The sequence below is a fragment of the Ciconia boyciana genome, chromosome 3, assembly GCF_034638445.1.
Source record: "Ciconia boyciana chromosome 3, ASM3463844v1, whole genome shotgun sequence".
Classification (NCBI taxonomy): domain Eukaryota; kingdom Metazoa; phylum Chordata; class Aves; order Ciconiiformes; family Ciconiidae; genus Ciconia; species Ciconia boyciana.
The window spans coordinates 47,931,691-47,950,090 of NC_132936.1; the positions used below are offsets into that span (position 1 = coordinate 47,931,691).

At 33.0% G+C, this 18,400-nt stretch overlaps 1 protein-coding gene across 1 annotated transcript in view; it reads left to right on the forward strand.

The window, feature by feature from the left end:
* GRIK2 (glutamate ionotropic receptor kainate type subunit 2) overlaps positions 1-18,400 on the forward strand; it is a 446,579-nt gene that overhangs the window by 253,615 nt on the left and 174,564 nt on the right. Inside the window, exon 11 of the mRNA XM_072857870.1 lies at positions 12,157-12,363. Within this exon, the coding sequence (XP_072713971.1) occupies positions 12,157-12,363 (207 nt within the window). The remainder of the gene's footprint in view (positions 1-12,156; positions 12,364-18,400) is intronic.

The following is an 18,400-nucleotide window of genomic DNA, read 5'->3' on the forward strand; positions in this document are numbered from 1 at the left end:
GGGCCTTCAGACTTGCAAGGTATCCATAGATATGCTTGGCCACAGTGCTTGTTTATAATTCAAACATAAAAGTAAGTGATGCCTATCAGAAAAAAATGATGAGGTTTGAAGGGAGTCGTAGTACATGAATGAGTGCAGTGGGATCAGCACAAGTCAAACTTTGACTTAGTAGAGAAAGGTCAATAAAGCTATTTTTCTCCTGGCTGGGTGCAAGCAGAAGGTAGGATGGTCATGTATTTATATCTCTGCATAATGACTGAGAAGTACTTTTTCTGGGTTCCAGGTTTACATCATCATCCCAAACAACTTCTCTCAAATAATTCTCTAGCGCTTCAGTTCCCTTCTACTAAAATCTTAGTAATAAAAATATACTTTTACATAGTGGCAAGTATCAGTTTATAACTCCACTTCAGGATTTGCACTTATGAACACCAAGTCTAGGAAAATGCTTGCTGTGTTTGTTGTATGTCTTGGGTTTGCATTTTTGTTTGTTTGTTTTTCCCCACAGTCTTTTGAAAATTTAAGATACATCATAAGAAAATAATGTTTTGCTTTCCATTATAGTAATAATGTCTTTGATATTCTTCATGTATCATGAAGACTGTATGATTCAGTTCAGCTGAAAAATACGTTAGTACAGTCTGGAGTGTTGCAACAGTTTAATGATTTCACGTTCTGTGGTTTATTGAGTGAAGTGGTTTTGCTTGAAATAGGCATCCACTCATATCTGTTTTGCTTTACTGGAATGGAAATTTAGTACACATTCTTGGGATGCAGATTAATTAATTTAAAGTCTGGCCAAAGTTAAGAGTAAATTGTGGGGGAATAAAGAAAAAATAGGTTTTTTAGGAGCCTGACAAAATGAGGAGTGAAACCCACTTTCTGCAGAAAAGAACAACTATGGCTCGAGTTCTTTACGCCGTGATTTATCAAAGCATAGTTATGACTACGCATTTCATGACCCAAAAGGTCATAGTAGGGAATCTTTCAGGAAATATCTTAAAAGATGTCAAATAAAGATATTCATAATTAAGTTCTATTGTAGATAGTATAGTGGAGGAAGGCGACTTTGGTGTTTACTTGTGTCTTGCCTTATTTTCTTCTATTAGAATATCCTGACTCAAATGACTAGTGAGATGTCTAATATATTACATTGTTTACATTGATTGTAACTAGTGGATTGCTTCACCTCTCCCATTTGAATTTTCACTGCCAACTGTGAAAGCCTGTTGTGTATTCCTTACATCTGACATAAATGTTAATGAGATATGGCAGCCTTTTAACTCCAGTATCCCTCATGAACAGAAGCTAATGATTAAAATTCTCTGTTCTAACAGTGGCAAATTTTGAAGATGGTTTTCCTCTTTTCATCATCAGGGCTTCCACTTTTTTTTTGTTGTTTTGTTTTGCTTTTTTCAATACCAATAGTAATACAAAAGTTGTAAATTCTTTAAAAAAACCCTATGTCCGTGTTGACAGCATTAATGAACAATCCATATGTTTGATAACTATCCATAAAAATTACTATTAGAATAATTTGAAATGTAGAATTTATTGTTGTAATTTCTAGTAATATCTTTGTAGTTGAAATATAATACAGCTCAGAGGAATAATTCAAGTAAGTATTTCTTGTCCAAATCTGAAAAGAAAACATATAGATCAAGACAACCAAATATAAAAAATTCTATCAGTAAATTTTTTCCATGCCCACATTTGTATAGAATAAGTGGGTTTTCATTCAAGTGTTAGTTGTACATTTTAAACACTAAAACAAGTCTGAAAAGCTACAAGATTAATTCAACATGTAGAAATATAAGACAATAATCTTTTATTGTGTAGGGAAGCTTTAAGTTTGTGATGCAACACATGCATTAAAAAATAAATACAGATAAATTTTGCAAGTAGAATACATGAAAATGTGTAATGGAAAAATTGTTGTATTGACATCCCTAATAAAAAAAGTCTTTGGAGATATTATACTTGCTGTGTATCATAGAAATGATGCAACTTAGTTATTATGAGAAACCAACTGTTTACATTCATGGAGGCTTAGCACATAAAGTCAGAATAAAACATTTTGATCTTTTAATCTGGTCTTTAATACAATACAATTGAAACTTGACTCCTCCTTCTCATTTCTTTTTGAAATCTGACCAATTTTTATCTTTTTTGATTTTTGGACTGTAGAAAACTATTTATATCAAATAAAGACTTTATGTAATCTCCCTACTCCTTGATATAATCCTCTTTTTTGGATTAGAAGAAGAAGGGTGCTACCCCCTCTGATGATAGTGTATGACAAATGACTGTCATCTTCTGATTATTTCAATTTCACTGTCACTGAAAAGAATCACTATGATTAAAGTTCACCACGCAGCTGGGAGTACATCACCTTATCAATAAGGCAAAATGTCTTTATTCATCAACCATACATGTAATAGAAAATCTGTATGAAAACAGCAGTCATCTGTCACTTGGGGGTCATGTCATTCTTGAACGAACTGTTGTAATTTTTTTTATACTACTCAATAAATACTTTTCAAGGATTTATCTTCTATCTACAGATATAATTTTTAATCTACCTGCTACTTTACTCTTTGTTGTGACCACATCTTTATTTGCAGTAGTTTTAGTTAGTGTACTTTGCAGTGAATTTTCTCAGACAAATGTTTACTTGCATTTACTAGTTTACTTGCATTCTCACTTTTAGCAGTTGTCTGGCTTGGGGGGTGGTGGTGGGGCTCTTCTGTGTCAATCTTCATTGAAGATATTTTAGTCTTATGAGACATTAAATGACTACTTGGATCTTAAAATTTTGTAGAAAGCTGACCTGTTGATAAAATTAAGTAAATATTTGCTCCCAGCAGAGGTTCTCAGGGTAAATTTCTTTCTTAAAGCTATGATTTTCATTATTGTTTCTCAAAGCTTTCCTTTAAAATGTTAAAATATACACTATTTTCTTGAGTCCATCTTATCAAAATCTTTGTCTGCATGATATCTCCTCCTTGTTACTTAGTGTTCACCCAATATTTGTGTTATCAGAAAAAGACAGATTTTTTTTTTTTTTTTCTTACAGGTCAATGTAAGAAAATGAGTTGGTGTTTATAAAAAAGAGTGGATACCTAGAAAGGTTTTAACACTTTGCTCTTCAGAAGATATTACTTGATTAGGATTAAACTTTGGCCAGCCAGGTTTTAATGAATTTAAATCTGTGTAAATATCACTGCAAAATTTTACATAGCACCGATTCAGGAAGCTTAGGTTTTGCAGTCAAACATTGCTTAAATGGATAAGAAAGATATAGGATTAATTTCTATGTATTATGAGAACTTTCTTTGATCCCTTTCTATGTTCGTTATCAAATGCTCCATTGTTTTGCAAATGTTTGCTTCAAGGCAGGTTTGGCCTTCTATCAGTTTATATGTGAAATAAGTAATGAAGTTATGACAATTTTGTTTAAATTAGCATTAACTTTTACTTCAGTAATTATTTATTTGTCAGTTGAATCTGATATGAAAAGTGCTTTCAGTACCTTTGAGTTAGGTATTTATATTTTAATCTTTATCTATTTATTTATTTATTTTAGATAATTTTAGTATTGACTGTGTCAGTCTGATATCTAATTCAATCAGATTGGTGTCTGTTATGATTATAAAAGTCTGATTTTGCTTTCTGTTACATAGACAGCTAGCAACTAAGCACCACATAGCTGCTCGCTCAGTCCTCCCCGGTGGGATGGGGGAGAGAATCAGAGGAGTAAAAGTGAGAAAACTCATGGGTTGAGATTAAGACAGTTTAATAAGTAAAGCAAAAGCTGTGCATGCAAGCAAAGCAAAACAAGGCATTCATTCACCACTTCCTATCAGCAGGCAGGTGTTCAGCCATCTCCAGGAAAGCAGGGCTCCATCACGCATAACGGTTACTTGGGAAGACAAACTCTATCACTCTGAACATCCCCCTCTTTCTTCTTCTTCCCCAGCTTTATATACTGAGCATGATGTCATATGGTATGGAATAGCCCTTTGGTCAATTGGGGTCAGCTGTCCCAGCTGTGTCCCCTCCCAGCTTCTTGTGTATCTGGCAGAGCATGGGAAGCTGAAAAGTAAATTAACTCTATCCCAGCCAAAACCAGCACAGTAGTACCACTTAGTGACATGTATTTATAAATGGTGTCTCATCCTCTAATTTATCCTTTACAACATTGTCCAAGAATCATTCAATTAATATATGACATATGAACAAGAAATACAAGTATTTTAGCTAACTTGGTCTTTCTTAATGATTGAAACAAGAATTTTAACTATTCTGAGAATGCATATTTTTCTGCTAGGTTTATCATCATGATTCTAATTCTTCTTATTTTTTTACCCTGGCAATTATCATTAGTAAGTTTTTAATAAAAAATTTTTTCTACCTTTCATCATCTCTAGACCTGATTAATTTATTCTCATAATATTTTGTACTGAACAAGTACTTATTTCTTTCTAGTCAAGTAGCTACTAGTTAGCTGCTTTTGCAGATAATTGATTTTCCTTGTGCTGAGATAAAGGCCACATAAATTGTATGTCTTTTTAACTAGGCATAAACCTGCATTTCATGAAACAAGACTACTTTGTATTATATAACTTTTTTGAGTCACTAGCATTGACTGTCTTGGATTTACCTTCTTTCACTGGACTAAAATGATCTCCAAGAATAAAACCCTACCCCCTTGTGATCCTCTTAAATTTTTGAGAGTTCTGAAGGGTATTGCAGAGTTACATTCATCTGAATTTAAAGACTACTAAGATAGAGAATAACATTTCTGGAAAGGAAAGATTCCATCCTGCTATATACTTGCTTCATATAGAATTTTTTTAACTAAAAATTGCTACAAAAATATTTTTAAATTTTCTTTATTCTTCAGAAATCTCTTTGTGTGTGTGTTGAATTTTCTTATATTGTAGGCTGAACAGTTGTTGACAAATTTTTGATATCATTTTTAATTTCCTTTGACCTGGTGGTTTTTAAAAAGCAGCTTTCCTCTGCAAGATCTAACTTGCACTTTACCTAAGGTCCCCATGGGCAGGAAAAAAAGTAAAGTCACACAATCATTGACAATCAAGACCACTGTTTCATAACTAGTTGTGATACTTTTTGCACTTGAAAAGCAAATATCTTATTGCAACTTATTGCATCCAAACTACAGTCAAGCTTCAAGAACAGGATACAAGACCATACACAGCTTTAAAGGTGTATTTCCCTTTAATGTTATTAAGATGGTACTTATATCAGAACTACAGAATATAAATTCTGCATACTCTATAAATTCTGCTCTGGCACTCAAACATTCATTTTTATGGCAATCTAATACACAGTTTAAAGATGGCTCTTCTCATTTTAACAGCCATAGGCAGCTTCAGTAGGCTGTTGGTCAAGTTGGCTGTAGGCAACAGGTCAAGTTGAGTGACCCCCTGTACAGTGAGTAGTTGGTTAGTTTCCTGGTTTTCTTCAACAGCCTTTAAAAATATGGTTATGATAACATACATTGATGTTTTCCAAAGAAACTCAAAGTATTCTAGTCACACATGGTATACATTCTTGTTCTATGGTCATTGAATAAATCACATATGCATGTGATGAGCTTGAAGAAGCCAGCTAACTTGGCAGAAATTTGCTGAAAATCATAAAGACAGCTCATACATGGAAGACCTGTTTTTAACACTCACATGTTGAAATCTGACATAACAATAATAGTGCTGTAAAGTTATTGAGAGAACCAGTGAAAATAGTCTTGATGGCATATGCAAGAAAATTATTTTCAATTCTGTAGTGCTAAATTTTTCCAAATTGCTCACCTGTATTACATTGACAGAATATTTACAGCCAGCCATGTGTAAAAGGGTGATTGCATTCTCCAGATAACCCAAGCTCATGTTCATAAAGTTAATTAGCCAAACTGAACATTTCAGACTACTAACTGTTCATATGACTATCTCCTTCAGGTGCAATGTGGGTGCTTAGCACTGAAGAGAATTTATTTGCAGTATATCTCAAATTTCTAAAAAACCTCAGACAGGATTATCTTATTATACTGGTGTCCTGAGTGCTAGAGATACTAGCAGTTTATCTCCAGTGAAAAATCAAAGTTTCTAGTTGTTTACTTTTGTTCTTCTTCTAAACTGTCCTATTTTAAAAGGGACAAGTGGTGTGAAGACTTTCCCTTCAGAGAAAAAGCTATCCATATGAAATATAACCAGTTGAAACAAAACCAGTGTTTGATTTCAGATTAAATTTGATAGTTTGGTGATAGAGGTATACACTGAAAGTTGGAGGAGTGTACTGCATGTTTCTGAGCACAGATACATAGGGATACTGTTGCTCAGTATATGTCTCTGTTGGCATTGAAATGGCACCCTTTCCATTTCTTGCTTTTTCAAAAAATATTTACATTAAATACTATGAATTATCTAACTGTAGAATTAGGTGTGTGTTTATATATGTGAACCTTTTACGTATATGTAATTTAGACTCTGTTTTTGCACAAGGTTTATAAATTTCTATGATTTAAATCTTTTGAGAAAACATCGATTTATCTAGCCTCCCTATTTCAAATGTAAGCTAATGATATCAAGACTTAGCCACGTCCCTTTCATTTCTCTCATTATTCCCAATGGATTTTATCTTTTTATTTATTTCCATATTCTAAGTATTTCTATATGTATAAACTTAATTTGGGTAATTCCTTACTGCTGAGCTGGTCAAAGGTTCGCTGCAAAGTTGGAAAATTTCACACATCAAGAATAAGCAAGATTAATTTGGATGAAGAAAAGGGTTGTTTTTAAAGTGCAATAACTCTCCCTTTGGTTACTCTTATTTCAGGACAAGCATACTTGATAAAAATACAGGGTAGAATCCCTTTCCTAGAGCCTAAGTTAATTCAGGCACTTTTTCTGGAAACTTTGTCTCTACATGAGGATTATTCAGGGATCTTTTTCTTGGAGCACCTGTGTATAGACAGTGCTTATTCAACGGCTTTTGCTTCAAGCTACTCATGTCATTCCAAGCAATAATAAAGGTGCTAAGGGGAAGGTGTGGGGTTTTTGGTTTTGTTTGTTTGTTTGTTTTTTTCCCGGGGAAATGTGTCCAATTGAAAGACTATTAATTTCAACTGAAACCGTTTAGAAGATTTTAAAGAATATTTTGTAAACATTCTGAAAACAAGTCTGACCAACTTGTTTTGTGATGTGGTCTAGTAATTTTTAAAAGCCATGTTTTCAGGAGCTGAAGGACAAAATTAAATTGTGAACAATATTAAAATAAGTATAAACCAGTTGCTGATCTTTACGAATCACTCAGTTTAAATACTCTGTCTACCTAATTGATGATAATTGTCCTAGTGAAAGTTTTTGGTGGAAGTGATAATCCATCAAGAAGCAATGGTGATCATATGTTTAATGCATAGACACTTTCCTGAGAGTGTACTTGGCAACCAATTTTACATTAGTCCATACTATAAATTTAAAAGTTGAGCAAATAAAGCATGTAGTAGATCCTTTGCATGGACTTGTCCAGAATATATAAATGCCATGTTCAATATTTAGAATGTGCATTGTATATTACCAGAGGAAAAAGAAAAGAACTAAGGAAAACTTTGGGATAAATAAGAGGTATCACAGATGAAGCTGCCAAAACCCACTTCCTGATAAATCAAGGATGAATCCTCTCAAAGCTAAGTAAGAAAATGCTTTACATGGCAAATAAAAGGTCTGAAGAGAAAAAGCAAATGTTTTGGACAGTGGAAGGCTGTAAGGAAAAGCAGCAAGAGCCATTAAGTAATGGCTTAATGTAAGGATTGTGAAAGTATAAAGAGAGTATTAATAACTCATTGATCAGTCTTCTCAGAAAAAGCTTTTTTTCCATAACAAAATATTATAATTATTAAATAGTATCATAGAGACTATTGTAGCCGTTATCCAAGCTGGTCAGAGTAAAGAATAATAAAAGAGTATGGAGTTGAAGCTATGAATTCCAGAAAGTGTTGCAAGTTTTTTTTGTTGTTGTTTGGTTGGTTTTTTTAACAAAGTATAAAAAAGCAGAACAGATAAAGCGATTGAGGATTACTGTAATGATCTTACAGGAAAATATGCAAGAATGTATGGATGAACTGGATAGCTGAGTGAAGAAAATCCTGCTGCCCTTACTAAGTAAAGGGACGTAAAAGCATGAATTGGCAATTATACTGCCTCCCTGATATCGCACGTATTTAAATTCTGCCCCATATGATTCAGGATTGCATGGAATGGAAAACAGAAACAAAACTGTTGTCGAGATTCTTGTCAAGTTTCCAGAGAGACTGGGGGATGTGTGACTCTGTAAATATCTGAACAACTCAGAGAGCGAATTTTAGGATTTAAAATGTAGCCAAACAATTTTATTGAGTATTTAATCTCAATTTAATATGGGATGATATATTTGAATTAACTACTGTTGATAAAGAATTTCCAGACATTTTGGAAAATTCCAAAAACACAGAACCTCACAGCTGAAATGGACAATTTTTCAATTGTCATGATTTCACTTTCTGGATGGTGAATGTTCTTTTCACAGCAGAAACAGTTGCCACAGGTAGCTGTTTCTTGCCCTTTTTTTTTTTTTTTTTAACAAGAGGTGATTGAGCTTAGCTTTTTCTTCTAGCAAAACAGTCCAAGTTCTTAGATAACCTACTGTGGCACTTAAGTATAGTTACCATTATAAAATGTCTCCTAATTTCTAACCTTTATTTCTTTTGCCAAAGTTTAAGGCCATTAATTCCTGTCCCCTCTACAGAAAATAACTTTTCTGGTTCCTTTTTGCAACAACTTTGTATGTGTTGAGAACTTTTATCACTTCCCTTTCAGTCTTTTTTCCTTAAGTGAAACAACCTATATTCTTTCAGTCTTTCCTCATCTTATTTTGTAGACCTTGGTTCATTTTTCTCCTGAACTGCAGTATTCAAAAGTGAATGGAATACAGCAACTGAGACATTAATAGTGTCAAAAATATAAAATGATAGAGTAATTTTGATGGGAAGGGACCACTGTAGGTCACTCAGTCCCAACTCCAGCTCAAAGCAGATCCAAGTAGGTCAGGTGTTTTTTTTTCTCAGTTAATGGTGTGGTATTGTTGAGTCTAGTACATGATCTCCATAATATCAAGAAAGTTTATAGAGTTGCCACCTAATCAGCTTTTTTCCTCATGAATTTCTGCAATTTATTATTCATCTGAAGTGTGGAAATATTCATTAATTCCTTTTGAATGCCATTTTTTTAATTACTCTTCTATTTTCTGAAACTTACCATTTTGATTTCTGGTCCTGCCCCATTGTAGGGTGAATACACATCCAATTAACATCTTTTATGTTCAAGAATAAGTGGAAATTTTTAACTGTACCCTATAAAGGAATATCACTTATTATAAATTTCCACATAGATAATGAATGTCTTTCAATGAAGTGCACATTTGTGGACAGTCAAATTTTCTTCATATTTTTAGGAAGAACAGGATGACTTCGTGTATAACACGATGTGATGACTTTCCTCAACTTCTTCCCTTCTCTATATTCTCTTAGCTTTAGGTTCCCGCAAATGAAATAGTTTTATAATTTGCTTAGGGTAAAAATACTGTTTTTCTAAAAATTGCATTAATCAGTGTACAATTTGATAGCCCTCCTTTCTCCAATTTATGAAGTTTTTTTGACTGGGAAAAGTTTGAAGATAAGCCTTTTACAGTCTCCTTGAAGCCTCCATGAATTCTTAAAGGTAGTTCGTAATGGATCTGAAATTGCTAAAACCAGTTCTTCTGTGAATTTGTCAGGTCCAAACTTCCCGAAAATACGTAAAGTTCAAGGACTTACTGAGGTCATCTTTCCCTACTTTAGTCTAAACACTTTTACATGTGTTCCTTGTGTTAATTTTGTACATTATCTGATCAGCATTAGCCTTTTCAGAGAAGACAGGCGCAGGACAATCATCAAACTGTTTAACTGTCTTTGTAATGTTGTTTCATAGTTTTCTCTTCATGCTGGGCAACAGATGAACTAGTTCCTAGAATTTCCTTTTATCCTTGCTTCTAGAATGTCGCTTTTTATCCTTAATATCAATTGCTAATTGTAGTGTATTTTTTGCTTTGGCATGTATGCATTTGTCCCTGCATAAGTTTTATATTTGTTTGTTTGCTTTTCTGTTTGTCCTTCACATGCTGAGTTACATTTCACTTCCTCCATGCTTCCTTTTCTGAGTTTCAGTTCATTGAAGAATTCATGTTTGAGTCTTGTTGCTTCTTTTTCTACACTTTCTGTGTTTTGTCTTTGCATAGCTTCTGCATAGCCAGTAGCATGCTTTCTTTAAGGAATTCTCATTTCACCTGAAAAACTGTTTTCCTTACAGTTGTTTTCTATGAGATATCAATTGTCTGAGTTTTTTAACAACTGTTTTCATACATAGTTTTTATTCTGTCACTGTCTCTGCTTCCCAAGAATTATTCAATGATCCTTGTCATTTAAATTGCTTTCAACTTCCATGTTTTCAGTCAGGTCTTTGTTCTTGTCAGTACTACATCTAGAAGAGCTCTACTCGAGTCATTTGCCTGTCTGTTGTTTGAAAAGTTTCTGTCAAAGCATCCTAGTAATTTCTCTGGACAATTTATTTCATGTTACATTCCTTGTTAATTGTATGAAGATCAGTGGTGTACTTTTTAAAAATATAGCCATAAACTTATTAATTTCAATAGAATTATATAAAAAGTCTTGATTCAGTAGTTGTTTTATTTAGAAAAAAAGTGTAAGAGGCAACAGGGGAACAGATATATTCTGAACAAACTTTAAAGAGCAAGAGATCTCCCTGCTTTCTCCTTTGCATTTTGGGTAAAATCTTATGTGTTACAGTTCCAGTTTTATGCAGATATAACGCTTAAATCGTGGGACACCTCAAGACAGATGTTTACATCAGGAATACTGACAAATCCTTATTAAAGCTGTCAGATGCCTGTAGGATGAAGTGCCTTTAACCCTGCTGAGTGCTGATGTGGAAATTTAGGGCTATATGAATTTTGTTAAGTTACCCTGGAGAGTTTATCTGATTATTCATTGAGACTTGTATTTGGTGCAGTAATTGCACCTACTACCATTTGTCTTACCTTGCTTGGTGCTTATTTTTTTATTATTGTAAAAAATGAAAAAAATCCTGTCTAAAACATGAGCAAAGACTGATTTGTGTATTTAACCTATCAAATACAACTTGAATATTTGTGCCCTATTGTAGTGGAAAACTCTACCTTTTGTTTTTTGTCTTCTTCCCTCCAGCTTTGTACTTGAGGAAAGTTACTCTATATTGAGAAACAGATGTAAAAATCCTATATTTTGCTAAATGTTGTTTCTTCCCATAATTATGAATATTCTGCCGATCATTTTAATTTGTTTACTGCTCTGTTTGTGCATCACTTTATGCAAAAAAGTCACATTATATTTTAAATTAAATATAAGAAAATAAATTCAGTTTTCATGGAATGTATATCATAGAATTTGCTTTTTGAGTTAACTCTTTTCTGGTCTTGCTGCAGTCTTGTAAATGGCAGCCTATAACTTGAGGCAACAGAACAGTAGGTGATTTGACTGACTTTTTCCTTCCCCTCTGGGCTTTCTTTAATGTACCTAACAAAGCATTGAGAAAACAGTTAAAATACTTGTGTAAAGAAAAGTGTAAAACCTAATATTAAAGCATTTGACTGATGTTTAGGGTATGAATTAATTTTTTTTTTCAGTTGCCAAAGCACATTGTTTGTGCATTTTAAGAGGAATACAATGTCCATCCAGACAATGCATTTGATGTTAAAGTATAATGTAACTTGTTAAGGAACACATTTAAATTTAGTGTTTATATGAATTCCTTGAACATATGTCTATGGTGTTTACAATGTCATTTTTTCAAATAAAAATGAGAAAGAAGGTCTTCTGACTAACTTCAGTTTGAAGATAAATAAAGACTTTAGACAAATATAACCAAAAGCTAAAAGGATTCTACTTTTCATTTTAGTTCTTTGTATGGGGAGTGGTATCATGACAGTGTACTACTTTAGGTTAAAAAGAAAAGAAAGTTGTGGGGGCACTCATTAACCATTCTGGTTTTTTAATTTTTACAGGAAGAGCCATATGTTATGTTCAAGAAGTCTGACAAACCCTTGTACGGAAATGATCGATTTGAGGGTTATTGCATTGACCTCCTCAGGGAGCTGTCTACTATCCTTGGATTTTCCTATGAGATTAGACTGGTGGAGGATGGCAAATATGGAGCCCAGGAAGATGCCAGCGGCCAGTGGAATGGAATGGTTCGTGAACTAATTGATCATGTAAGTTAACTTTTGGAAGCTCTCTACTAACGATTTAGATTTCAATTCTATCTATGCAAATTGTAAAACTTTTATGATAATGCCATTTGAATAGTACTGTTTTGGAAAATGAAGATGTTTAAAGAAGTAGTACAAATAGATTCACATCGATGGTTTCTATAATGTAGAATTTGTTAAACGAAGACTATTCTGCATCTCTGTTTTGCCTATAGGCAGTGTTTGTTTCTGCCAAACTGGTTTAGCTCTTCCATGGCATATGCCTAGGTCCAAATATGGAATACATAGTATTCAGAATTTATTTCTGAGAAGAAATATATGTTTTTTTGTGACAAAACATACATCTTCATAATCAATAGAAGTCAGACCTCTTCTTATAGTGGATCTGAGACTTTGTCTTAGAGAAATTTCTGTGTCTGTAGTGTAAGCACATAAATTATTTGATATACACAAAGAAGAGGAACATCTTTCTTGAAACATTAACAATAAAGCGCAAGCAGTAAGACAAAAATATCAACATATACTGAAGCAGCAAAGTAATGCAATGTGTGTCAAAACAGATACCATTACAATTGCTTGTAAATCAGTAAGGCAGGCATTACTTCTTGTCCTTCAAAGCATGCTTTCCCAGATGGTCATGCCAGTTGAATTCAGTCTCTTAGAAACATTTTAGTCAATTTGAAAATTATGTCATTGTCCCTTTTTGCATTTATTTGGGCAAATTGCTTGATATAGAGAAATTTAATCAAAGAACGAGATAAAACATATTCTGCACATCACTGTCATTTAAAATAGGAAGAAGGGGAGACTATCTTATAGCTAATTCAAGTGAAACCTCCTAATGATGGCAGAAACTGCATGAATAACTTGAAGAAAAATATTCACTAATCTTGTTTCAAGTTGCTTTAAGATTTCACCAGATGGGCAGAACATGTGCTAATCAAAATATTCATATTTACTAGAAGGGTTGTTATCTTTGTGCTTTTCTAGTAAATAATAATCGGGTATTGCTGTTGCAACAGATGTTGATTATGCCTAGCTTTACACTTTTAAGAAGAGTGCGTGGGAGTATTATATTTATCTTATCTTTACATGTGTGTATATATCACACCTAGTACACACACATAGAAAGCAAACATTATTAGCTAGACACTCTGTCCATCTCTATACATGCATATTTTCACACATGTATAAATGCATAGGCATGCATAGCTATTAGATTTGATGGTTGTTAAGTAGTATCATCATCTGGAACTAATTTCCCTGATTGGGGTGGATATTGTGGAAGTATTTCTTATATAATTCTTCAGAAGCAAAGAAAAATCACATTGTGGTATGCAGTTATTATTCAGCCCTAAAGCTTTCTTGAACAAGCACTAGTATGGCCTTCTAAACTTTTCACTAAGATAATCTTGAAATAAAATGTGTTTGAAGAAGTTGCAACAGTAAAGTGTGTGGAACAGGAGCTTTTTCAATCCTTTCCTCTTGATGACACTGAACGGAACATGTGTTCCTTTTTCCCATAGATAACATATAACTAAACTTAGATTAAAATTTATTTTAGCTTTTGAAAAAATGTTTACTTAGGAGTAAAAAAAGTTTAGATACTGTGCTTAGTGCATCACAGAAGGTGTAGTCTAACTTCTTAACCTGGATCTTAACTTTTACTAGTCTCAATTTCTCAATTGTTAAAATTTTCCTTTAAAATTTTCTCTGTTTTTATCTATTCTTATTTTGTAATCTATTTGAATACATGCAATTTATTTCTGCATCTGTGCCCTTTATTTGCATGCATGTTATTGGTACATTTTATTAGCAAGCAACACTTCAGACCTCAGAACTGATGCACAAGAATTTAGAGAAGAATTCCAGATAGACAGTTATCACATTTGATGTTTCCATATGGTTAGTACTTCACTTGGCCCATTAGCTTAGCTTTTCAGTCTTTCTTTTACCTTAGAGAATATTTTTTAAAGTGTCAAAAAGGTTTTGTTTTGTATAAAGTAATATAATAAACTCAATTACTGTTTCTTGTAGAAAGGTGAAATGATCCTGTCTACATTTTTCAACCTGAGTTTCTAATTAAAATAAATAAACTACAGAATAAAGACAGAGTTCTGAAAGTTGCCATAGTACTTACATCTATTTGAAAAATATTTTTAGAATTTATTTTATTTTTATCTGCTTGTTATATTTTAACCATCAAGAACTTAAGTTCAAAAATAAAGGATACTATAGTGTATAACTTTACAAGGGTAATTTGTAGTATTTGTAATTCAAGAATAAATAAAATTGATAATTTTTGTATATTATCTGTGTAGAAAGGAAGATGCAGAATTTGTATAAAGATAAAAAATACCAAATAGAATCTAAATTTTTAAATAAACTGTTTAAATCTGTGTTAGTCACTTTACATAATTGCTTGGACTCAAAAGTGTAAGTGAAATGAAGATAATGCTGTCTGAACTGAGCTCGGCATATCTTGTCAGTATCAGGCTTGAAATTCTACAGTGTGAACAGGGACTGAAGACTTTACATCAGGCTTTGTGTGTTTTCAGTCTCGTTTCCCATATTTTACTTACATTTCTTCTTTCTTTGACTGTTTTACTCAGTGTTCACGTATGCCATCATTCTGATATTGGTCTCCAAACAATGACTAGTTTCCTTTTGAATAAATGATAAATACTGAAAGTGAAAAATGAGTTCAGTGATTCTTTCCTTCTGACGACTGAATGATAATGAATTCTTGTCGGAAAAGACAGTGGTCTCTATAGCTGCAAGTGGAAGAGAAATATTCACTAGGACAGCAAATATAGATGAGATTTCCCTATGAAAACATCTTAAACTTAATTTCCCCAGTTAAGCAGTCTAATTTCTTTGCCACAATTTTTCATTCAATATTTTACCCTCCTCTCTGGTTAACTCAAGACAAGGGTGTTAGATATTTGGGGGAGGGGGAGCTAAAATCCAGGTATCTCCATCCTTTCTGGATGCATTTTTCATAAACAAGTATTCTTTATACTGACTTGTTGCCTTTGGTTCAAGAACTTTATTCAAGGATAGTTTTATTGAATTGGTTTTGAACTGAATTATAAATTCTGGAGATTTCAGGTTGTTCTGTGGTGCTAAAAGTTGTTGTGGCACTGTATTATATTGTATGAGATATATAGTGTGAGTGTGTAAATTATGTTCCCCTATAGCTAGCAGATACTGATAGAATAAAAATATATAATTTTGCTTTTTTTTCTATTAGGCATTCTACTTTACAGCTGCAAAATTACTTCAAAACATTCTTATTGTTGGGTTCTAAAACAGGCAAAAATTACTATTTTATACTTTCGCAGAGATATAAATGAAAGTGAAAAATCCACTGGGAAGTAATTTGTTATTATTATATACCATTAAAAATAACCTTTTTTTTTCTTGGCTCTTTGTTTGAATGATTCGTCTACAGCACAAAGATTATACATTACAAATGGACTTTAAGGCTTGCAGATCTTTTATGATTCATAAATAACTATAGAAAAGGTCCAATTTTTATATCATGACTGTTCTTTTATTATATGTGAGGATTAAATGGGAAGTTTTCTTCTTATCTAAGAAGAATAGGATTTTCAGCTTGGAGAAAGTTAAGACATGCAGTTGGGCAGTTGGAAAGCACTACTTAATTTGAATTATCTTGAGACATAGCTTTGTGTTTTACTTCAGTATCTTCTGAATTTTTTAAAGTCGATATCTTACCAATAAATGCTTACATACAAAATGTTTACATTTATAAAAATAGTAGTGGCCTTTTATTCTCTCAATAACAGAATAGTTTCAGATGTTTATATAATCAGTTTAAAATGTTTCTGGAGACATCCTCCTCCAATAACTTCTTATTTTTCTTTTTTTTTTTTTCCCCTAATGTAAGGTCCTTAAGTTCTTGGAAGACTAGAGCCAAGCTCTTTGTATTACTGTGTAGAAGTGAAAATAATCTTCCAATAAAAAACTATATAGATTTTTGGTAGCTTCCTTCTTGAGACAAAGAAAAATCTATATGAGTAAAGGAATTTAAATTTCTTCCATCTTTTTCTTTTCTCCTCCTCCCCTTTTCAAATGCAGTTTCATCATGTTGTTTGGACTCTATCTCTTTTCTTCATACTTACAGCAAGTCCTGCTGTATAGAGCCTCATAAGGAAGGGCTAAGGAGCTTTTCTTGCCTCTGCTCCTCAAGGATAGATACAGTCTTCCTCGTAATTTTCATGCAAAAGGTCTGACAGTTGAGATTTTCAACATAATGCAGGACAGTTTAGCCATGCCTCTTTCATTAATCAAAATCTCAGAAAACTTGACAGTAGCAGGGGGTTAGAGACTCTTTAGGAGAAAGAAAGATTGAGCATTCTGTCTTTTTACACCAACATTATATGTGCTGGACAATAAAACCTGTAGTCTGTCAATGCTCTTTAGAGCACCATATCTGCTTTATGACTGCCTCCTTGTATTAGTGAAAACACCAGTCTGATGTTGACATTTTCAAAGCTATGTATAACACTTAACTCCTACTGATTTTTTTTTTTTCCCCAAATGATGCTCCTAAATTAAGGTACTGACACTTACTCATATGCTGCTACTTACTGAACATTATTATTAGTCCATTTTCAAAATATTCCTCCGTAGAGGATCACTGGGTTGTAACTTCTTCATTTAATGATAACTTTTTTATCAAATAGAATGCTACATCACCTCCTCCTTTCTGTATTTCTCTGAATAACTTAGTTGCTTTTTGCAAGACTCCCTAGATTTTTGCTAAGGGCTGCTGTGCTAGTCATCATCATCAGGTTCAAATAATAAGATTGTTTCGCAGGACAGCCTAATTAGCAAACCAGAAGCAGAATATCAGTAGTGACTTTAGAAATATGTTTTGCCTTACTTATCTGAATTTGGAAAATTCAGGACTTTGGCACAGTGGTTTATGCCTCTTCCTTTGTGGCCAACATTTATGACTGTGAACTGTCATTCATTTCATATTTCTTTAAAAATATTATAGATGTCATACTTGAAACAGATACATCAACTGAGTAAGCATTAGGAAGAAAAAAAAAAAAAGGCCTGAAATATGAGACAAGTGGAGATTCAAAAAAAAGATCTCTCCAGAGAATGCCTTTATGTATGACAACATTCCAGTGCACTGCTGATAAGTTGAACTGGTGCTGATAGAAAAATAGTGAACTCGTATTGTAAGATCTTACTTAGGATTTGCAAGAAAGGTTTCAAGCTATTTAGGCCTTAAGTGTAGAACATTCTCCTATATCGGTCTTTTTAAATATTTATTCCAATCACATTAACAACTATAAAATTATCATTTTAAACCCAGAAATGTTTATTTCTCCTTCTTTAACACATTTTCCATTAACTCACAGTATAGATTAATCACATGATCACATAATGATATATCATAAAATAAAAATAGATAGGAACATATTATAATGCAGGAGTGATTCTAACTCATATTTCTGCAAAAATCTGCCTTTTTTCCCAACCTATCCTTCTCCATCTAAACATGCATCTCAGACTTCTCTTAACGTTCATCTTGGCTATCTTACTGTCAAATTCAGTTGACCATCGCCAAAACTTATCTCATTATTTTTTACTTGTCTTTTTTATTCCTTCATTCTTGTCACTGTTCCTAACACCAACATTCTCATAAAAGTTCAAGACCATAAAGGAGTCATTTTAGCTGTCTTCCTCTTTATTTCCCTTTCCATAGAGACTGTGTTCACATTTTGCCATGTCTTCTATAAATCTTGAAAAATCAACCTTTTTTTTCTTTTCTTGCCCATATAGTAAAGTAGCTCTCAGGCCAGACCTTTCTTTTGTACATTTGCCTACAGCAGCAACACTGTTTCTGTCTTCTAAGAAGTTCATGAATCCATTTCTTAAGCTCTATGTTCCCACTGGTTTGACCTAACATTTTGTATGCCTGCTTTTCTCTTATTGTGCAGCATCAGTGCTATTGTAAGTGCTTTATTTCCTTGTCACTATTCCTGTTTGAATCATG